Here is a 24,164-nt window from a genome sequence, read left to right on the forward strand (position 1 = left end):
TTTTTTTTCAACAAAAATGTTTTAATTTACTTTCAGCACAAATTCTTTCTTACATGTATTTACAGTCTTTAAATAATGGGGTTTGAGGGGGGAATAAAGCACAGTGTGTACCGCGAGAATGAATTGTACACCTTAAAATTCTGATTGTACACATGTTTAGCCTCATTTGTACACCAGGAAATTTTAGTGGTAATCAGGTCTGTATTTGGATTAAAAACAACCTCTGAAAATTAAAAATATAAAAATTATGATCAAAATTAAATTGTCCAAATCAATTTAAAAACACTTTCATCTTATTCCTTGTCGGTTCCTGATTCCAAAAACATACAGATATGATATGTTTGGATTAAAAACACGCTCAGAAAGTTAAAACGAAGAGTGGTACAGAAAAGCGTGCTAGCCTTCTCAGCGCAAGTACTACCCCGCTCTTCTTGTCAATTTCACTGCCTTTGCCGTGCGCGGTGGACTGACGATGCTACGAGTATACGGTCTTGCTGCGTTGCATTGCGTTCAGTTTCATTCTGTGAGTTCGACAGCTACTTGACTAAATGTTGTATTTTCGCCTCACGCGACTTGTTTCTTCTTGATCCAACTTGAGGATAAATTAATTCAAAGAATCAGATCCCATATGCAGGTGCCTCGTTCACTCAACAAACTGGTCACACGCAGTGCATACTTTCGCTTGGCAAAACCGAAACCAGCTTTCCTCACGCAGTGTTTACTTTCGCTTGGCAAAACCGAAACAAGCTTTCCTCTTGAAAATTGAACAGTCCGCATGTCCGCTTCACAAGGAACGTACACAAACACAACAACAACATACACACACACACACACACACACACACACACACTCTCTCTCTCTCACTCACACACACATTGAACGGAACACACAAGATATGGAGAAGTGGCCCATGTCTTGTGTCTGAATTTGTGTACCATTAATATTTTTTTGTATAAGATTCTATTGAAAGATAAAACAAAATATTCCGGGAAGCTGGTGGCGATAGCGCATCCTTCACTATGTCGGTACGTCAAGTCATATCTACTCGCTTGATCTTTTCAAGCTGTGTTAATTTGAATATTATTAAAGCTTTTTGATTGCTGAACATGATTAGAATAGATGGATTTCATTATAATCTTTGTTAGTGCTTTTTCTGCGTGGAGTTTAAACGGTTCAATCAAAACCGAAAGTAGTCATGGGGTGGGAAACATTTATTTGGAGATCTCACCCTTCCAGCTCCTTGGCTACTTTACTTTCTTTACTATTTATGTTGTGAAAAGGCCTGTTATGTCCAAGTATTTATACTTTTGTTATTAAGTTATTGGTGAATCAGAACCGGGACCTATATCTAATATATGTCTATGATCAGAATGATGGTAGCTGCACGGCAGTGCCGCCGCGCACATGGACACAGCCATTGCAAAGCTATACAACAAAGTTTCACAATTAAGAAGCTCAAACTGCAAATCTAGCTTCAGGCCTTCTTTCCTCCTCTCTCCACTTTTCCCCTTACTATGTTCATACCTGTCAAGTACTTTTGGCCTCTGACCATAGTAAATGGCATAAGAAACCATAGTTGGTTATCAAAAACCATAGTTAATGCGTGGATCGCGGGAAACCCGTCGCGCTATAACCTTGAACGTTTGAAAACGACGTTAAACACCAAATAAAGAAAGAATGTGGTTAAACGCACAAATTCAACTTCTCACGCATGCACACTAAACCAATCAGATTGTTTTTTGCAAACTAAAAGTAAAACACAAATACGTACCTTTCCACACAAACTGCTCTTTATTTACCACTACATGTAATACATTTACACTGCACTCTTGTTCGTTCATTTTTTTGTCACTTGTCACTTGTGTTCTTTGTTGTATTCATCTGTGCAAATTTTTGCTTTGTCAATCATGCTGCCAGTCACCTTAAAATCATGGCAGCATGCATCAGAGTTAATTTTGACCTGCAAGAAGGCAGTCAGTGTGTCAGCTCCCAGACTGTGATCCAGCACTTGAAGGTGTTGCAGGGTTTCACTGCCAAATGGAAATTTATTCAACATTTTCCTCACACAGGCCACATAGAACTGGCGCACATCATGCCAGAACTTCTGTTGTGTGGCTGGTGCAAGCTCCTCCTCAGAAACGAATGAACGGCAGTCCATGCCAGCAACAAAAAACAAAACAAAATTTTTAAATTTTTTTTTTAAACTGAAAATGCGTATGGTTTGAGGTATACGACGTAGGACCCCCAAAACACCGAAAACCCGTAAGATTTACGCAGAATGTGTAGGACTTGACAGGTATGTATGTTACATACACACATGTAATGCTTGTCACTAATGTGCAGCCTCCAACACTGCAGTGTGGATTCTGTGGCCATGGAAAGGAAGCAGAGTTGGTGTGTGGAAAACTTTTCTCTGCTATAGTCAACAAAGAAAAGCTTATTGCACATCACAAATGCATGGTAGGACCTTTTCTTTATCTTTAAATAGAAGTGGACTCTGTGTGTGAGTGTATGCGTGTGAACCATACAGTCGGTTGCTGGTTGTGAATATTGGTGTGTCTGTGTTATAGCGTGTGCTTTATTCTGATGATGGCTCATGAAAGATCGCTGCCTCTCAAATTCAAGTGAAATTACACTATTGACTGTGCCAAATGTTCCTGTGGTGTATGGGAGTTGTTAGGTTTGATACAGGTTTCAGTATGTTCTGCTCACTCCAGATCACTTTAACCACAACTGCACAGTTGCTTTTGTTTTTGGCACAACATTTCTGTTTTCTTCCAGAAATATTCTGCTGCGCTGACACAGTACAAGTTTGACCATTTTGGGGGATTCGATGTGGAGGAAGTCTGTGATGAGATGTCAAGAGGAAAGAAACTGGTAAGACATTTAATTTGTAGTACATACTGCTAGTTATTTCAAGTGTGTTTTCATCCGACAGGTGTTCCAGGTTGTCAGGGATTTGTGTTTACTTTTGGTCATGGATAAGCCACTAGTGCAGAAGGGGTCTAAGTTGACCAAGAGTGGGTGCGCATTCCTTGTGGGTGTGCACTTCCTGTAGGCGTTTTTCCTGTATACAGTCTTACAGAGAATCCATCCTTTTGCATTTCCTGTAAAGTTTAGCCAATCTCGCTGAAAGTCACATGATGCTTTGCGACAGTAGTAGAATTGTATAGTTTTTGAAATAATATTTTTTAAATTTTATTATGGAGATTAGAATCGAAAATTTTAAGGATAAATTTTCATTTGATTAATATACTTACCCAATTCACATATAGCAATTTACTTCAGTTTAGTGCTAGAACGCTGAAACTACGCTCCACCCTGGTAGGGGGGGGAGTAACCCTAAAAATAGAACGGCCTTGAACAGTCACATGACCATCTCTGACCAATGGTTACTCTCCACATGCATTGCGCATGCGCACTCTCGCCGCCATGTTCTTCATTCGCTCAAAGCGCCCCTTTTATTTTTAGGGGATCTAAAGCAGGGAAGGCGGGAGGGACTTTAGTACATGTATGTGAATTGGGTAAGTATATTAATGAAATCTTTTCCCAATTCACATATAGCAGATTGCTAATTAAGGTGGTGGGGTGCTCACCTATGAACTAGACAACAACTGCCCTGCTGCTACCATCGCTGGTAGCGCCATGGTACCGTCCTGCCGCACACTGGAAATGTCGCGCAGGTAATAGTTGATGAAGACATCTTCCGATCTCCAGTACGCAGACTGGAGGACTTCGGATAATCTCCCAGATTTTAGCACAGCTAAGGAGGATGCCCAGGATCTAGCCTCATGCGTTCTTGCCGATGTTAGAGGCAGAACTGACTGCCCCCCCCCCCCCCCCTTTCTTTTTGTGCCACCAATCATACGCCTGTTTGATCAGCGTTGAGACCCATTTTGCAAGAGTTACCTTAGATATGTCCTTGTCTCTAGCTGTGTTCAGAGATAAGAAAAGAAGTTTCTGCTGATTCGCTCTGATATGAGCCGTACGGGACAAATAACTGCTAAGAGCTCGAACAGGCTTCTGGTTTTTGGCTAGAAAATCCGGCCTAAAACGTAAAGAAATAGAACCATCTTTTTCAAAAGCTATATCTCTAGCTAAGCCTGAGAGAGCATGAATTTCACTGCCTCTTCTTGCAGTGGCCAAAAGAACAAGCAAAAGTGTCTTACGAGTAAGATTAACTAAACTTGCTGATTGCAAAGGTTCAAAGTCTTGCGATCTTAAGAATTCTAGAATAAGGAAGAGATCCCAAGCAGGAACTGGGGCTCTAATTCTAGCAAAACCTATCGACGCACCTTTTAGGACACTACACCGCTGAGGTTAATGTTATGACCCAACTGCCTCAACGTAGCCGATATGGCAGAACGCCTAACTCGAAGAGACGATGGGGAGCTGCCCTGATTTGCTAACCATGACAAGTGATTAGCTACCTGCATAGAACGCGGAGAGACAGAACTGACTTAATTCTCCGCTCACCATTTAACCCAAGCTGTCCAATGTGAAGCGTACACTCATGAGCTCGTAGACTTCCTGTGCGCTTTTTGAACCAAATCCAGTGTCCTCTCTGAAGCACCTGACAGACGCAGGGATCTTCTCACAGTCTCCATGCGTGAAGGAGCAGGGACTGTGAGTTCGCGTGCTGAATGCCGGTGCGGGGTTGCAGTAATTCTCCCTTTTCCAGGTTTAGAGAAATGGGAGGACCTTCTGCTAGGCGGAGGAGATCCGGAAACTAATGCCGGAAACTCGACCACATTGGAGCGACTAGAATCAGGGATGGTCGTTCCAACTCTGCCTTCCTCAGCACTTTTCCAAGAAGTTGGAATGGTGGGAAAGCGTAAGCCGTGAGTCCTGTCCAATCGACTTCCAGTGGATTCACTTTCCAAACTTCCGGGACTGGAAACGGGGATATGAATACTGGTATACTCCTTGAGAACCGGGTTGCGAAAAGATCGACTATCGGTTTGTCTACCTGCACCCAAAACCGCCGGAGAGCGTGGTGGGTGACCGTCCACTCCGTGTGAAGTACTTTCAAGGATCGACTGAGCGAGTCTGCCAAAACAATCAGTTTCGCCAGCAGATGTTTTGCCAATGACCAGATCTGATGCTGTTGACACCACTTCAGAATTCGGCATGCTTTGAGAGAAAGCGTGTGAGAGCGGGAACCGCCCTGCCTGTTTATGTAGGCTGCAACTGTATTGTCTGTAAGAAGACGAACATGCTTGCCTGACACCAGCGATAGAAAGATCTGGAGACCGTGGGCTACAGCTTGTATCGCTGACTCTGCTTCCAGCCTGACGGGAAACTTGAACGAAGGTGGGACTCTGGTTAAGGGAGCTTTTCCCTCCTTCCAGAGTAGCCTGAACCCCGAGCGCACTATACCCACTATCCACTGATTGTTTACTTTTAGCAACCAAAGGGGTAGGGCCATTGACAGGCCGCCTGCCACCAAAGGCATGGTGGACGCATGGGCTAGTGGTTCGGGGACGCATCATTGGGGGTGTGCTTTGCGTCCCGACCCCTTTGAATTGCCGAAAGACGGCTTCTTCTTAGGGTAAGGCGCGCCTCTTCCCCGTCCTCGTGAAGAAGAGCTGGCTTGTTCTGACCTGCCCCTATTCGCCGAAGAGGCGGAAGGTTCAGGCGGACCGTAGCTCTTGCTCTGAGGCTTAGGAAAGCCGTGTTGCGCTATCTTGGCTATAGCCAAATCCCGATCGTCGCGGGTTTGCTTGTGGAGCGCGTCGAGCGACGGCTGTCCCAACAAGGCACCCTCCGTGAAAGGGGATAAACTTGAGCACCTCCAGCGTGGCTTTGTCTTGGATCCTGGAACCCGAGAGAAACGCTGACCTGCGCGTGTGCACGGCATGAGCATAAAGGTGCGCAGAAAGACGCATTTGTTTGGCTGAAACTTTGGCCAAAGTAGCGAGCAGTGTCGTCACATCCTTTTCACTCGCGTCCTGTCGAAACTCAAACGGTTCCAAGGACGTAGTGATAGAACGGGAGAGGAACCTGAGTAGCGTTTCCGAAAGGGAAGCCAACTCTAGGTTGTATCTCCCTGTTTCCTCCAATGCTACAAGGGATGACTCTGTATAATGAACAGCTCTGTCCCTATTGTAGCCATCCTCCCTGAGTGTCGCTAACTCCGGTGTAACCGGAAGTGGAGCATGTGGTAGGGAAAAAGTGTCTAAGAGATTGTGTGCCTAGCCTAGCGTTCAACCCGAACTTCCGTGCAGCAGCTTGCCCGACATAAGGGGTTGGCTGTGCGGAAGCTAGCCACAGCTGTGCTACTTCTGGTGCCGGACCGTGCGCTGAAAGCAGAGGCACCGTGTCCAAAGGCACATATTCCGACCGGGAATTCGTAGCCAAAATCTTAGACATCTCATACGCCACTGAGGGAGATTCACGAAACCTAAAAGTTTGTATTTCTCCCTGTGATGCGCGAAAATCTCTGACAGCAGAAGGTGGAGGTGCAGACAAGCTTGTTGTTGCCACCACTCCTTCCTCAAAGTATCTTGAAGCTACCTGCATGTGCCGCCAACGCCACTGCATTGTGAAGCTTGTCTGGTAGCCGAAAATTAGGATCTTCCTCAGAAAGGGAAGTCCCGTATTCCGCTTCTCCCCTTCCGGAAATGCACCGCCATATTGACTGTCATAGTCATAGGCAGTGTTATCCGGAAGAGAGGTACCGTATGAGGCATGTCCCCTACTCGTATCCTCTCTGGAGAGAACTTCCTGCCCCCTGGGCGGAAGTGTGGAGAGCTGTGCTGGGGATGCTTTCGTTGAGCAAACCGGCAATTGCTTGTCTCCTGTTGTAAGTACAGGCGCCTGCAAGTCATGATGCGAGCAAGACTCCTGCCTTACAACAACTTCCTGCCCCCTGGCCTGCAGCAGGTAACCTAAATCTCCGTAATTTCGCGAAAGCAAAAATAACAAAACAATTATTTTATTTTTTTTACGTGCACAATTTATATATAGTTTCACCAGAGGGGGTTCAATTCATATTTCCAAGGCTTAACACCAAACAAGGGTCATTTGATCATGCAAAAGCGGATTACGTCTAATACAAAGGCAGAGACTTTGCACAAATAATAGGCTTTCTTGCCTCGTGAGATTTAAATGTTAAAAACAGGTAATAGACAAACTCCGGAAATAAAACTGTTTTTATTTGATGGGCTGCAAGAGAGTTGTAGTTCTTGAAGGGGAGGCCAGCTGAGTGGGATATGAACTAGCATTTTTTTAAAAAATTATATCAATCAATCAATCAATAATTATATATATATATATCCCATGACCTCCCTTCTTTGTCTCTGTAAATGTACTCTAGGTATATTTCTTGTATTTCCATTGTTCTCTTGTTACATCTATGATGTAACTATTGCACTCTTATAACACATAAAATAGAGGATAAATAAGAGGTGCAAGAAATACATCATAGCTGGCTCTACTTTCTGTCGTCCTTGACATTCCAAAATGCACATGTACCTATAGACCGGATGTGCAAGGGGTAACCACGCTTTTGAGAACTTGCGCGAGAGTCGTTCAGTGTTATAGCTGAGTTTTATAAACTATTCACTGGTTATTACCAATGAGCTATAAAGCCTATATACTACTGCAGCAATTTACTTCATATTTGGTGTGCATGGGCTTGACTTATGGGATGATGAGTTCACACATTATCCAAATGTGAAAAATATTCTGTAAAAACAAGTTATCATCCTACATCTTAGGCTAATGTACACCAAATATGAAGTAAATTGCTGCAGTTATTAGCATTTTAATGGGTGGCATTTTTGGGGGGTCACCCTGTAGCTCAGCTTCTCTTACTTTCGAGCAATATAATACTTCCACAGCCCTAAAAAAAATCAAAACAGACTTATTTCTGAACATCAATATGGGTGTAATGACTAGCTAGCTATGTGTACTGCGCTCTTAAAACTATTGAGTCAAGTCAGAAATCTTGTTTATAATCTCTATGTGTTTGTGTGTGTGTGTGTGTGTGTGTGAGTGTGTGTGTGTGTGTGTGTGTGTGTGCGTGTGTGCGTGCGTGCGTGCGTGTGTGTGTGTGTGTGTGTGTGTGTGGGTGTGTGTGTGTGTGCAATTTTCTGAGTGCATGTACAGTGAGAACTGATCAAGATGCATGCACCAGAAAAGCACTGATTTAAATCACTTCTGTTGCAGATTTGCAGAGAGTGTAAACAAGAGAAGAAAAAAAGCCATAAAGGAACAAAACGAGGTGCCACTGCTGGCTGTGGATGGAAGCTGTGCCGGAAAACATTCCATTTTTACTGTGCAAAGCAGGCAGGTAAAACATCTCGCAGGAAACGCAAGACCAAGAAAGGGAAGTTAACTGATCTGTATCGGTAAGTCATTAAGTGTGTTTGTTCATATCATCATAACCCACATCAAAATATGAAAGAGTTAGATCAAAACAAGTCAAATCAATAATTGTATTGGAGTAAGCATACAAACGTGTTGTTAATTGTTGTTTTACTACATCGAACCCTCGCCCAATGAGGTACTTTTTTTTACATTATACATGTATACATTCAACATGCAGAGAGAGAGAGAGAGAGCGAGAAAAGATGTTTGAATTTTCTTGAAATCCACAACTTTCTTTTTCAGGGTTTTTTGCAGTGATGAACACAAAGAGAAGTACCTTGAATCAGAGGAAGGTAAGTCTGTATTAAATTTTCATCATAACCTTGCTAAGGCAGGGATTAACCTGGGAGAAAAAGGCAATGGGACATTTGTCGCCCCTCAACCAAATTCCGATGGGACAAAGGCAAGAAACACTAAAGAGGCCTGAACGCGTTTTGACTAAAGATGCAAAATGGTGCAATATAGTGCCGTCTGAGAATTGACCGCTATATTGTGTTATCTGTGTGTGTGTGTGATCCGATGTAAAGTGTGCATTTGGTGGCGCAGTGGTATGTAATCTCAATGCGCACTTTGACGCACTGAAGGGAATTGTGATGGGACATTTTCAGATTTAATGCGCCAATGGCGCAGGGCGCACTAGTAAATGAAACCCTGCTAAGGATGTTGTAAGATTACGGTACATGACTAAATTATTTGTCAATAAAAAATTCTTAAAATTGACAAGAAATCAGAGCAGCTATAAGTAAACAATGCACGTCAGTGGGGGTGAAAAGCCCAATGAATTCCCTATCCTCAGCTGTCCTTTTTTGTTCAGCTACCCCTGTTAGTAATGATGCAATGTCATGCCAAACTGTGTCATTCTTTGTGTAAGTAAAAATACAATAAACACGTGCTTTGATGCCAGTTATAGTGGGGTATGCAGTAAGAAAAAAGAAATTACATGTACCACATTTGAGCAACTGCTGGGTGCATTGCCTTTACATTTTATGGGAGCACAGTGACACATATACAATGTATGTCAAAGAACACACATATTCTTTATTCACTTGAATCCATTTTATTTTTATTACATTGACTTTTTAGACCTTTTCTGTTAAATCTTTGTTTTCTGTTGCATCTTTCATCAGTTTTCTGCGTGCCAGTTTACTGACAGCTTTCCATGCTTGACATACATAATACATCATGTATCTGTAACATTCATTTTCAACAGGAAAAGGTACGTTTTCCTGCAGTGACACTGATGAGGAACAGGAAGGCAATACACAAACAATAAGCAACAATCTACAAGAAAACAGAAACAATGACAACGAAAGCGGCTCTGAAGAATCAGAGGACATTGTCATTGATGCGAATGTGGGTGAGGGTGAAGAAAACGAAGGTCAAGAAGAAGAAGAAGATGATGATGATGGTGATATTGACAATTCAGACAATAATTCTGGGGCATTAGAAGAAGAGGAAAATATGAGCGTAAAACCAGATGACAGAAGCTTTTGCTCAGATAGTGAGAGCAGTGGCCTGGAAAGTGTTGAAGAAATGTGGAACAGAATCAGCAAAACGTCAACTAAAGAGAAAACCGGCAAAGCCAAGGCAAAATCCCTCGAAGGCAAAACAACACCAACCTCAAAAAAGAAAACACCTAAGAGCAAAACCAAGTCTTCTCCCACAAAGACAACAGGAAAAGTAGGAATGCCCAAGAAGAGCCCTGAGCAGGAAAAAAAGAAGATTTCAAAAAATGCGAAAAAGCAGAGCAAAAATGCGAAGTCAAAAGAGCTTCCTGAAAAGGAGGATGTGTCTGTTGACACTGATTCTGACAGCAGCAGCTTGTCCGATATCCGGATAGAACCTAAGAGGAAGTTTAGATCAACACCTCCTGCCCAAAAGCCATCTGCACGAGCACGGACAAGCTCGAACAATGACGAACACTTCCTTACACCCGCCTTCATACCTGGAAACAAATCTAAAGGGACGAGCAGATCTAGCCCACTTATGGAGGAAAGCAAACAAAAGACACCATCAACAGGATCTCCATCTTCCAAACAGTCTCCCCAAAAGCAGACTGTCCTTCACGAATATTATGGAAGGAAAAATGGCACCAAAATTGTTGATTCAGTTGAAGAGGACCACTTCTGGAATGATGATGATGATGATATTGACGAAAATGAGGAGGAGGGCGAGGACATGCCAGGGCCGTCCCGACGACAGAAGAAAAGTACAAAGTCCTTCAAGAAAGCTACATCTACAGAGAAATTAAGCATAGCCAAAATTTTAAACTCACCTTCAAAGACGGACAAAGGCAAGAAAAGAAAATTATCCCCTGACAAGAAGACCTCTGATGAAAAGTCAAAAGCAGATACAGCAAAAAAGATGAGATCTGCTGGTGCCTGGACTGTGGTGAATGCAAGTGAAATGGGCAGGAAAACAGCATGCAAGGGGCTGAGGATGGAACAAACCAGAACCGGAGATCAAGGTGAAGGAAGCCCCAAGCGGAAAAAGCAAACTGAACGTAAACAGTCCCCAACAGAAGACATGTCAGACGATGACAGTGAATTGAACGGAGAAGAGGAGGAGCAGAATGATTCATCTCCAGACCCCCCAGCTGCTAGCCTGTCTGGTGACTCTGACTCAGGGTCTGATGCTGGAAGCCAAGATCAAAATGGTCCTGTTCAGAATGCAAACTTGTACCCTGTTGTCAATGTGAGGAAGCCAGAAGATGCGAGAAAAAAGAAAAACAAGAAAGAAAATTCCAAAGGCGGAGAGTATTCAGGAGCTTTCCAAAGAAAAGAGAGTTGGCCAAAGAATGTGGAACCTCCTGATGATGCCTCAGGTATATATAGTTGTGTGTGTGCGTGTGTGTGTGTGTGTGTGCAGCTAGCATGCTACGTTTTATGACAATTTGCTGAGCTGTCCTGGTACTCATTTTTGATTCTGACTCTGTGCAGCGATCAGAATATGGGTCATATAACATTGTCGACACTGAAAAGTGGCACTGCAGACACTCTCTTTGCCCATTATAATAATAATAATAACGGGTATTTATATAGCGCCTTATCCGAAGTTCAAAGCGCGTATGCCGTGTGAGATGGAATTTTTTACACAATATTCACATCGGCCAGTAGATCAACAGCCTATAGGCGCTGCATCCACCTTTCACGGCCTATTATTCCAAGTCACACGGGTATTTTGGTGGACATTTTTATCTACGCCTATACAATTTTGCCAGGAAAGACCCTTTTGTCAATCGTGGGATCTTTAACGTGCAAACCCCAATGTAGTGTACACGAAGGGACCTCGGTTTATCGTCTCATCCGAAAGACTAGCACTTGAACCCACCACCTAGGTTAGGAAAGGGGGGAGAAAATTGCTAACGCCCTGACCCAGGGTCGAACTCGCAACCTCTCGCTTCCGAGCGCAAGTGCGTTACCACTCGGCCACCCAGACCATTATGTTTCTGCTTTCTAAATAAACTTTTTTAAATGTGAATTCTTGCGTGAAATAACATAAATGTGGATGTGCGAATACATTTTAGACAATACTACATTTGAACACCATATGCTATGCTGAAAAAGTTGTTACACTTGTGGCTTCAGAAGGGTTGGCAGGTGTGTGTATGTGCGTGTGTTTGTATGTGGATGTGTGCGCGCATCTGTGTCTGTACAAGCAGAGACACAGTTTGTGTGCATGTTTGGCTGTTTATTTAAGAAAAGTTGTGTTTTTACAGACTGGACCATTTTGTGGTCTGTATTTGATTGAATAATGTTTTAGGTGAGAATTTAAATCTCTAACGACGTGAAACAGGCAATGAGAGAAAAAAATACATGCATGTAAAAGGAAAGAAAAATGTAGTTGTGCCTATAGAGCTAGACCACCATGAACAGTAGCCTGTTATATATGTGTTTGGTTTTGCATTATTTTTCAGAGTGTGTGCTGGCAATTCTGGCAGATCCGCTGAAATATGACACTGTCAAGGCACAGGTGCAAAGAAAAATCGCACAGCACTTCACTGTTGAGGAAAACCATGTTCATTTCTGGAACGCTGTGGCCCCAGTTATGCTACCATCCAGTTGCATGCTTCATTTCTTCGTTGACATAGCCAACGCTCTAAAGTGAGTGGGTTGTAAATTCATTTTATTCCCTCTGGTACTTCTTTATGTATCTCTTTATTTCAAAATCGTTGTCATATTTTCCTCTTAAAAACAATCTTTAGCCCAGTGAAGGTGATAAGGCTGGCTGACCTTTGCATGTTAATTGAGCTTGCATTTTGTGTTCAGACTTCACAAGGGTTTGCCTACAAATTAATTAACTAAATAATATGCCTTCAAGAAAACAATATCTTCTTTTGAAAGCAGTTACTGGTTCTCTTGTCATAAGTCAATTTACCCAAGAATAGGCAAATCACTGGACAGTTGGTTTTTGAAACAGTTATGTCATGGACGAACGCAAAGCCTTGTGGTAAAGATGTCACGTACCTTCTTTGTGGAAGTTGTGCACACAATATAACTTGCACATCAGAGTTAGTTTGTTGTTGCTATGCCAGGTTTCAGCTGGTCAGCTGCGTGTTGTTGCTTGGCCTTGCTTTGACTAGCTTGCCTCAATGTCTGTTGCTCTTATACTCTGTCACACCCCTCAAAAATCCCGACAGAGTTGCAAGTTTCTATTATCAGGTAAACTTGTTCTACAAGTATTTGTTGCAGTTTCAGTTTTGCTTTTGCAGAAAGAAAGACTGGAACCAATTGAGACAACTTTTGTTGGATACCACAACAATACTTGGGAAGCTTGACGGAGAGTACAAGGCATTTGTAAGCTTCAGTCATCTTCAGTCTCTGTCTCAGTGTCTGTCATTGTCAACCCATCTCTCTCTCCCTTTCTGTCTTGAGCTTTCTTGCTCTCATTGCGAACTCAGTCGCATGCTATGAATCTGGACTGTTCACAAGTTTTGACTGATTCAAATAAGGAATCTATATTCAGGAAAGATTTACATGTTTATTAAAAATATTCTACGCAACATTTATAAATTAATCAAGAAGAAAAGTTGTTCAAAACCATTAGTACCATTTTCTGTTAAAAGGACATGTTTCCAGCTTTCGCAGTTTGAGCCTTATGCACGTACGTTTTCGCAAATCAAGAGGAAAAGCCCTCACATTTAAACTCCAAAAGAGCCCCAGGCTCAATGTTTTAATCTATTTGTTTGAACTCTCGTGCTTCTTAAAACTGTCATGCTAATAGGACAGAACCTGACTGAGGAATGCAGTGAAACGGAACTTGACATGTGTGAAAAAAACTTGCACTCGACACAGTAGAGAGGTCAGTGGTGTGCATTACTGAGGCTCGTTCATGGTTCAAATTTGCCCTTTTGTTGTTGGTCGTATCACTTTAAAATTTATGAGGGTAGAGCAAAAACAATCAGGGATAGCACTTAACCCTTATATCACAAAATACATGTAGTATACTAATTGTTTTGAACAACTTCGATTTTTTTTAAATAACTTGCAGTCAGGACACAGCTTCGCCCGGGTGCTTCTGATCTCCCCTCTCTCAGAAACTTCTAGAATGTTATTCAAATAAGGATAAGAGTAGATTTAAAGTCCAAGAGACAATGTAAAAGTATTACCATCAACACGCTGAAAAATAACTTTGACATGAGTTATCTCCCTTCCTTGGGAACATCTCAGATACTTGAGCAGCAGGTCAAACTTCGACTCTATTCATTCTGTGAAAATGACCAGGCATGCCTGCATGATAAGAGCAACCGCCCATGAATGTATAACCAAGTAAGAGTTACCTCCCTTTGCTTCTAGAAGTTTTCTGAACTGTCCCGTTCATTTTTCTTTCTTCGTTTCTTAATTCTCATAGGAGCAAAAGAGAGTACATGTAGATCAGGTAAAGCAGGCAACAAACATATATTCTTTGGTTAATAATAATAATGATAATAATAAATCACTTTTCTATAGCGCAAGTCCTGATTCACATGCAGCTCCAAGCACTTTACAATACCAATAAACACGCACACGCATGCACGCACGCAAGCATGCACACACATGTCCTTTATTAAAGTGAACAGCTAGTGTCATCACAATCATTTGGTGCATCTTTGTCTGTCTAACTTCCAGCTTTGTATTTCCAGATCAGTCTCCAGAAAAAGCTTACTGACCTGGAGGCGGATAACATGGCCAAAAAATACAAGGAAGACAATACTGGAGTATTACAGGAGCTTGTCTGTCTTCTTCTCAAGGAGGCACGCAAGAAAAACCGTTATCAACTGGGAGTATTCACTACTATCTCCCAGGTTGACTGTCTGCTGCTCCTTGTCGGTGACATCGCCGATGAAAAGCAAAGCCTGAGGCACAGTCTGCATCAGCAGCCTGTCTTGTATCGCTGGCCTGATTGTGACGTATCATGCGCAGCCTCGCCTGTTATGTCACCAGAACAGCAGGAATCCTACCAGCTTCAGGAGTCCATGATTCTCCAGGCCTGGTTCACCACAAAGTTCCTCCAGCTGCACAAAGTTATACTTCTTCCAAAAGAAGAGATTTTACAGCGTGAAAGGGACAGTGATGGCAGCGGCGATGCATTCACTGCTTTGTGCGATGCAGTGGAGAATCTAGTGGTTGACGAAGCTGAAGAGTCTGATCTTCCGGTGGTTGTTCTCTTGAACAAAGTGAACGCAGAGATGATCACTTTGGAGACATACATCCAGTGGAACATAAAGAAATACAGCAAAGATTTCAGCAAGCAGCAGGTGGTCTTTGCCTTCCATGTGGAGAGCTTGGGCACCATAAAACATACTCAGATCAGCCTTGATGAGCCTGGCAGGAGACTGGAGTTTTCCAGTGCCTTCAACCCATCCGAGAAACCAGTTTCCTTTGTGGTTGCTGTGGTTGCACAAAATAAATCATGCAGGTAACTTGTCTTTTTGGTTACTTACATTGACTTACACCGCCATACTACTTTGTATGAGTGAATTTGGTTGTACGCTCACTGAACATCATGGAAGTCACTCTCGCTTTAATTGTTGAATGTTACATTTGAGGAACTAACCTTTCGTTTGACTAATGAACTTACATGGGACCATGCATAAAAGACACTCTTACAAGCACACACACACACGCATGTAGATATACACACAAACATACTTGGGCAAGCTCCAACACACACATGTGTGCACAAACCTATGGAGTGCTTTTGGAATCAAATATGAATATACATAAAGCGAAAGGATTTCAGATCCATGACTTGGTTTTGGATATGATATAATAGGAGTTCTCTTTTTTTTTTTATAGACATTACAGGAACTTTTGAGTTCCACAAAAATGTTTGAATCTCAGTTTTAGAGGATGTTCTATAAAATTAGTTTAACATACGTTTAAATACTTACTATTCCTTCAACAGGCTTTGGTTTGGCTCGTGTTTGACAATAATCTATTTTTAAGACACTTTTGTTCAGTGATCACTTTTTGTTCACCTTGTCAATTATGCAGGGCTAACACCTTTCCGGTTCTTGCCGGAAATCCAGTTTTTGAAAACTTTTAAACCCGGAAATCCCCGTTTCTTAAAGTAAAATTAAAAAAAAATTGAAATGTTTGAATCACAGTTTTAGAGGATGTTCTATAAAATTGGTTTAAAATACGTTTAAATTGTAACTTACTATTCCTTCAACGGACTTTGGTTTGGCTCCTGTTTGACAATAATTTTTTCATCTTTTTTTAAAGACACTTTTGTTCAGTGATCACTTTTTGTTCACTGTGTCAATTATGCAGGGCTAACACCTTTCCGGTTCTCGCCGGAAATCCGTTTTTTTAAAAACTTTTAAACCCAGAAATTCCGGTTTCTTAAAGTAAAATTTAAATTTTTTTTTTTTAGTTTGGATGGTTGATGGAGGCAAAATGTGTATTATTATATGATGTATTGACATACATTTTAGTACCAGGAGAAGGTGTTCTTTGCCCTGTTGCCTTGGACCCTGGCCTTTCAGGTTTTTCACTTTTTTGTGTGTTAGCCCTTATTATGTGTGTATCATGTGTTACTACTGCTGTTGTGTGTTGTTACTGTTGTTGCTTTTTTTACGTTGGCTCTGGTTCTTGTTTTGTATTCTGAGATTTGTTTTGTTACATGTATAAGGTTTTTTTTCCTTTTTTTGTAATGTTGTAGACATGAATTTGACTTTTGATGTGATAATATCTTACTTTTTGTGTGTGTATGTGTCATATACTCACTTATCAAACAGGGTATATTTACCTAAAATATGATCTACCACATCTGAACAGTTAATGATTGAATGTTATGCATAAGAAATATGTTGGCTTTTTTTGTAAACACATGTTGTTGTAGTCATATTGTGTGTGTAGGCATTTACCACTCTATTGTGGCGTTATTGTGGCTTAGACATATAATGTTTGTTAGATTTAAAACGATGAAAATAAATGTTTTCAGATTTTGTGGTACATGTACATCTGAACATTATCAGCAAATGGCTTTTATTTATCTTAATTTGTTTTTTTGATTGTCTTTCTCTTCTTGTATCTTTTTATGCATATGACTTTGGTCTGGGTCACCATTTTTTCTTTCAAGTGATCTTTGTTGACTCAAATGTAAAACTGTGAAACTTCTTAGTGGATATGGATTTTTTGCTGAAATTCACAGTTTAGTTTATAACTGTTTTGGCTAAACTAAAAGAAAGCAATGTATTCTGCGAAGAAGTTGACAAGTAGTATTGATGTCAAGGGTGCACCTCTGGTTGGTTTAGCCAAAACGTGGCACCATGCTTTCAACGTGAATTGCACTAGCCATAGCTCAAACAGTCAGCACTGACCGGTACAATTTGATGAGGCGGAATTCAAAAGTGTTGGTCCCAGGCCTCGGTCTTCGTTCATTGACGCATACTTATTTGATCTGACACATTGTTCCGACCCTGGCTGGTCGATTGTCCGATAGTTTTGACATGTAGCCAGGACATTTAGACCTATACATATTTTCAGTCCAGGTCCAACACCTATGATCCTCTTAGTCTGGGCACAACATTGATTCAAACAAGGGCAGTTTTGTGTGTTTTGTTGTTGTTGGTTGAGCAAAGTTATATTTGTTTGTTTGTGTATGTGCTTGGAATTGTTATCCTTTCATTCATTTCACTGAGGAAGCTCAGGGTACTGTAATACTTCTTTTGAATATAAAGTTGTGTCCCTTTAATCAATGTGCTGCCCCCCGCGGGTTAGGGGGAGTCCCATATTGGTTGGGACGAGAAAGAATTTACCCGATGCTCCCCAGCATGTCGTAAGAGGCGACTAACGGATTCTGTTTCTCCTTTTACCCTTGTTTCTTGTATAGAATATAGTCAATGTTTGTAAAGATTTTAGTCAAGCAGTATGTTAGAAATGTTAAGTCCTTTGAACTGGAAACTTGCATTCTCCCAGTAAGGTAATATATTGTACTACGTTGCAAGCCCCTGGAGCAAATTTTTGATTAGTGCTTTTGTGAACAAGAAACACAAATTGACAAGTGGCTCTATCCCATCACCCCCCTTCCCTCCGTCGCGATATAACCTTGAACGGTTGAAAACGACGTTAAACACCAAATAAAGAAAAAGAATCAATGTGCTTGAGCATCCTGAAATGCATGCACAAGGATTTCTTCGAAGTTTCATTTTTTTCTACAAAAGTTGATTCTGGCTTTCAGACTAAGGCGCACTTTTTTTTATCTGCGAATGGTGTCTGAATTAAAATCAGGAAGCACATTTTTAGGACATCGTGCGCTGGAGCAACTGCTCAGTTGGAACTCTGGTTCGCTACTCACGGTGTACTCTCGGTGAGAGCCTCTTGGCCAGCCATTTTATTAACCAGGTTTTGGTCACACGTATCTTATGAACTAGTTTTGACCCACTTTCTGAAGGAGCTGAAAATGTTTTGTGCAGTTTGCCAAAAGTGCCCTTCAACCTTAAAAAAAAAAAAGTGCTGGTACGAGGGCTGTTCTGGAAGTCCTTAGAATCTCATATTAGCGCACAGTTCACCGTTAATTTGACCACGCCATTTTCTCGAAGGATCCTTCCTCAGCTGCGACACACGTTAACATTCTGTAGAAATATCTTTCAAAAGTGACGGCGCGAGTGTTTTTGCTAATACCTTAAATGACCCTCGTTTACTCTCGGACAGCAACATCAGGGCTCTCGTAACGGTTTCCTCTGAGCTTTTTCTTTTAATGTAGAAACAGGAAAACGTCGAACGGGGCCAATTCAGGAAAATATAGGAAACGAAACATCAGGCAAACATCCTAATTTGTTAGAAATTCGATTGATTTGGAAGCTGTGTAAAACGGGACATTTCAATGGAGTCTAGCATCAACACTCAAGTACCCATGTTTGTCGCCAAGCTTTTAACACCACGAGCAGGCAATGATGCAGTGTACTGCTATAAGGTAACCGTACGCAGCTCCCCTGTTAGAACTGTGGAGATTTGTCCTTATTTAAAAAAAAATTGGGACCACCTTCTTCTTGCCAGTGTTCCGAGATCATCAATAGTTGATAGGGGTGGAGCCGTTTAGGAACATCAAAACGGCTGATCGATGTGTTGCCCGGGGTCAGATTGATAGACGCAAGTCCCCATCGCCTGTGACAACCTTCATAAAACCCTTCCACTCTCTATTGTGACAACTGGAGAATATTCATATGCACATTTCGAGACATACCCCCTTTTGTACATCAGAAAGAGCACGGGCACCCATGCACTGTCTGCAACGCTTGTGTACCCATAAAGGCTTGTGCCAGATCACATCGTTGGGTGCCGATTCAATTATTAATGTGTCCTTTACCTCCGTGTGTGTGATTCGTGAATCATCTCTCTTCAAAGTTTCAACGGCAGCAACGTCTGTTGCAGTAACAGCATTCAACTGTCGGTCTAGGCGGGTGTCATCTTTGAAGACATGTCTACCCGATTTAAATTCATTGTACCAGATGTAATTACTCGTTTTGGAAGGAGCGTTCTTGCCCCCAAATTCACACAATATGCAGTAGGTGTGAGAAACATAACAATTCTTTCAGAGATGTTAATACATCATTGTTGTAAACTCCCTTTTTTTTTAGCTCCATGACATGCAAATAAACATGGACGGGTAGTGTTCTTTAAGAGCTGTTTTCTTTGCAGAGGAAACTTTGAGATACATGAACATTTGTGTCATCGCCGATGAAAGATTGCCGTATGCATACGTCATTGTAAATATCATGAGGTATTGCCAGGAGCTTGGAGTCTAAGGACTTTCAGAACACCCTACGTATCTAATAACATCTTTTGCTTTTTTTTAAAATGGTGTATATATGTAGATAATTCAAAGACATTTACAAAGCTTTCTTGTTAAAGTTATAGTTCGCTTTACTTTTTATACATACTCAGAGTAAACATGTTGTACATTTTATTCAGCTTCAAAAGAATGTTTTAGAGATAGTTTAACTGTATTACCTTACTGGTATTTTGGGGTGTTGTTCAATGGTCATATGAGAATTTTAAACAGCAAAAAACAAAAACACAACCATCTGTCTCCCCCAAGAAAAAGAATAAGGTTTACAAAAATGCTGAATCAGTCAAGTTTTTGTGTTTTACTTTTTTGGCTTTATGTAAGTAAACCTTGTGACTGGTAAATTAACCAACCTTTTATACCTAGCAAGTAATCATGCGCAGCTTCTACACTGCTGCACATAATGCATGTGTGTTTTTTCTCCTTTTTTCCATGAGTGCTTGACACATTTTCATTGTTTTGATAAAAGGCACAGTATTTGCCTCCCGTAAACCATCACAGATACTGTCAGGCTTTTACACAGAGTACAAACACCCTTTCATTTAAACACTCACCGCTTGAGAACATATATCCTAGGTGCCCAACATAAAGAGCGAGCAATTTTCAAAGAATTAATTTTTGCGTGGCCAGCCGGATTGTTCAGTATCACAATCGGACGCCTCGTTTTGGCGCTAGATCTAACTTTTAAAATCTAAATAATAAATTGACAGCTTGTTACACAAACATTCTTAAATCTTAAAAGAATTGTTAAGACAAGATCAGTACAATTCGAAATTTTGAAATTTTGAAAAAAGAAAAGCAGGGAAAAACGTCTTTCTTGTAGCAGACGACGGTTCTGCATAGCGCCAGTTCCTTTAAGCGGTCCGGGTTCGTGTGACTCGCAGCCGTTTGTTGCGTTTTAGATTCAGAGGTACACAATAACGTGCTATTGCAGATAAGCTTACAGCGAGTCGCATTGAAATCACAAACTGACGACTAAATTGTGAAAAAAAGGAAACTGGATCACACGATGGCTCAGGGGTAAGATAAACCACGCAAAAAAAAATTCTTTGAAAATTGCTCGCTCTTTACGGAGGGCACCTAGGATGTTCTCAAGCGGCGAGTGTTTAAATGAAAGGGTGTTTGTACTGTGTGTAAAAGCCTGTGATGGTTTACGGGAGGCTTACTGGGGTTAGGGGGAGTCCCATATTGGTTGGGACTAGAAAGAATTTACCCGATGCTAACCAGCATGTCGTAAGAGGCGACTAACGGTTCTGTTTCTTCTCTTCTTTTGTCTTATTTCTGCCTTACCAGTCCTTTCACCTATATTTCCTTCCAAGAAAACTCTCCCTACTATTCCCTGCAGTTTTCCAATTCTTTTCTTGTTGTCTTATTTCTACCTGACTGGATCCATCACCTTTATTTCACTTACCAAAAGTCTTCTTTTCCACATCCTTATTTCTCTGCACCCCGCATGTCGTATGAGGCGACTAACGGATTCTGTTTCTCCTTTAACCCTTGTTAAGTGGTTCTTGTATAGAATATAGTCAATGTTTGTAAAGATTTTAGTCAAGCAGTATGTAAGAAATGTTTAGTCCTTTGTACTGGAAACTTGCATTCTCCCAGTAAGGTCATATATTGTACTACGTTGCAAGCCCCTGGAGCAATTTTTTTATTAGTGTTTTTTGTGAACATGAAACACTTAACAAGTGGCTCTATCCCATCTCCCCCCTTTCCCCTATCCCATCTCCCCCCTTTCCCTCGTCGCGATATAACCTTCGTGGTTGAAAACGACGTTAAACACCAAATAAAGAAATAAAGAAAGAAACACACACAAATATATGTATGCACAAACTTCTTCTTCTTCTGCGTTCGTGGGCTGAAACTCCCACGTACACTCGTGTTTTTTTGCACGAGTGGAATTTTACGTGTATGACCGTTTTTTACCCCGCCATTTAGGCAGCCATACGCCGTTTTCGGAGGAAGCATGCTGGGTATTTTCGTGTTTCTATAACCCACCGAACTCTGACATGGATTACAGGATCTTTTTCGTGCGCACTTGGTCTTGTGCTTGCGTGTACACACGGGGGTGTTCGGACACCGAGGAGAGTCTGCACACAAAGTTGACTCTGAGAAATAAATTTCTCGCCGAACTTGGGGACGAACTCACGCTGACAGCGGCCAACTGGATACAAATCCAGCGCGCTACCGACTGAGCTACATCCCAGCCCTGTATGCACAAACGATACAAATACAAATCTGGAAATTTTTGTGGTCTTGCTAAAAGTCTGATGTAATTGGAAACATTTACTTTTTATTTAAATAATAATCTGTTTATTTTGTATGCAATATATTGCTAGCATTACATGTATCATGCTTTTTATATGTGATTGTTCATCATTGTACTTCCGTTGCATTATTTTTTAATTGAGAATAGCAATCTTTACATGCTGTGAGGCAGCATCCTGTTATTTGGGAGCATAAATTCAGGATGGCATTCATAAATCCAGCATGGCATTTATGTAGTTATAACTTGGCATAACGCATGTTTGCTTGAATGCATGTTGTTTTTTTGTGGTTTTTTTGCAGGGGAATGGAGAGACTTAATATTTGATAGGGGAGAGTCTAAACAAAAATATGGTAGCGGTCATTTTTACATTTAGTCAAGTTTTGACCAAATTTGTTAACAAAGACGGGGAATCGAAACGAGAGTGGTGGTGTATGTGTGTATGTGCGTGTGTGTAGTGTGTGTGTGTGTGTAGAGCGATTCAGAGAAAACTACCTGACCGATTTTCATGAAACTTCACATGAGAGTTTCTGGGTACAATATCGCCAGACGCTTTTTTCATTTTTCCGATAAATGTCTTTGATGACGTCATATTTGGCTTTTAGTGAAAATTGAGGCCGCACTGTCACGCCTTCAATTTTTGATGAAATTGATTGCAATTTGGTCAAGCAAGGTTCGACAAAGGCCGGACTTTGGTATTACATTTCCGCTTGGAGGTTTAAAAACTAATGAATGAGTTTGCCCCACTGTTTGGTCATTAAAAATCTAAACATTGTAATAAAAAATTTATTTTTAGAAAACGATCCAAAATCAATTTCATCTATTCTTCGTCGTTTCCTGATTCCAAGAACATATAAATATGTTATATTCGGATCAAAAACAAGCTCTGAAATTTAAAATAAGAAAATTATAATTAAAATTAAATTTCATAAATCAATTTAAAAACATATTCATCTTATTCCTTGTCGGTTCCTGATTCCAAAAACATAAAGATATCTTTAGTTTGGATAAAAAAAACAAGCTCAGAAAGTTAAAAAGAATAGAGATACAGAAAAGTGTGCAATTGCAACTGCACTGTACTGGCTTGCAAATTTCACCGCCTTTTCCACATGCGGGGGCCTGACGATGCGATACGGTCTTGGTAGCTCAGTTGGTAGACTTGTGATCGGAAGGTCGCAGGTTCGAATTCGGGCCGGGACGGACACGGGTCAACTTTATGTGCAGACCCAGAGACGGAAGCCATGTCCCACCCCCGTGTCATCACAATGGCACGTAAAAGACCTTGGTCATTCTGCCATAAGTGCAAGTGGCTGAATACACCTAAACGCGCAGACACCTGGGTAGCGCGACTCCGTTGCTGCTAGCTTTCCACTGGGAGTAAGCGACCCGAATTTCCCAGCGATGGGACAATAAAGTAATGAAAATGAAAAATGAAATGGTGAAACAATGCAGTGAGTTCGACAGATTGACTAAATGTAGTAATTTTGCGTTCAGTATCATAGATTGAACAATTCAGGTGAAAAGATGATTGTTAAAAAAATAGGTCTTTAAACGAAACCTGTGATTATTCGTTGTTTTTTTTTGTTTTGTTTTTTTTTCAGTTTGGGGGTCCCCTTTTATTTGGCATAAGAGTTGTAGGTCGGGGTTTACGACTATTGTGTCTCACACAATGGCAATAAGGTACGTTTATCGATCTATTCCTAACTTATTGTACCTTTAGTCTGACGGATGTTCCTGCTCTCAACAATGACGAGATGTGCACGTCACAACAACAAACGTGCTATTAATATCATAGGCATTCATGAGCCTGTCGATGACGGGACGCGAGATATGCTTACACCATATGCCAAGTGGCGCAAAATTTGCCTGGTGTCTGCTGCTGCTTTACTAAAAAACCTTATGTATAAAGCAACAGGTGAGAAAGTTTGATACAGAATTGTTTGTTTAATTTCCATGTGACTTTTAAATGCTCTCCTCTCACAAACGCCGATGCAACCTTGCACTTGTCAAAGTACTGCGGCCGGTAACACATTTGATAAATAAGGGCTTAGAATTCATTTGAATGAAAGTTACCTCAAGAATCAGTCTGGTGAATTTAAAAAGAAAAATGATCAAGACTCAAAACTCACTATGGCGTGAGTCTGTCAGTGTTGTTGTATGATGGCTTGAATTACTAGCACCAAAACTTAAAATTAGTAATTAACCCGTGAAAGTTACTAATTTTCATGAGAAAATGACAAATCTGACGTGA

At 41.2% G+C, this 24,164-nt stretch overlaps 1 protein-coding gene across 1 annotated transcript; it reads left to right on the plus strand.

Annotated features, from left to right (window-relative positions):
* The first annotated feature begins 983 nt into the window (after nt 1-983).
* LOC138959714 (dentin sialophosphoprotein-like) lies at nt 984-22,332 on the plus strand. The gene is made up of 9 exons (XM_070331304.1): nt 984-1,025; nt 2,344-2,460; nt 2,782-2,877; nt 8,173-8,354; nt 8,617-8,666; nt 9,584-11,197; nt 12,290-12,476; nt 13,085-13,169; nt 14,495-22,332. Exons 1-9 carry the CDS (start codon nt 1,020-1,022, stop codon nt 15,272-15,274), a joined length of 3,117 nt encoding a protein of 1,038 aa, XP_070187405.1. The 5' UTR covers nt 984-1,019; the 3' UTR covers nt 15,275-22,332.
* Nucleotides 22,333-24,164: the final 1,832 nt, after the last annotated feature.

The sequence above is a fragment of the Littorina saxatilis genome, linkage group LG2 (assembly GCF_037325665.1).
Source record: "Littorina saxatilis isolate snail1 linkage group LG2, US_GU_Lsax_2.0, whole genome shotgun sequence".
Lineage (NCBI taxonomy): Eukaryota > Metazoa > Mollusca > Gastropoda > Littorinimorpha > Littorinidae > Littorina > Littorina saxatilis.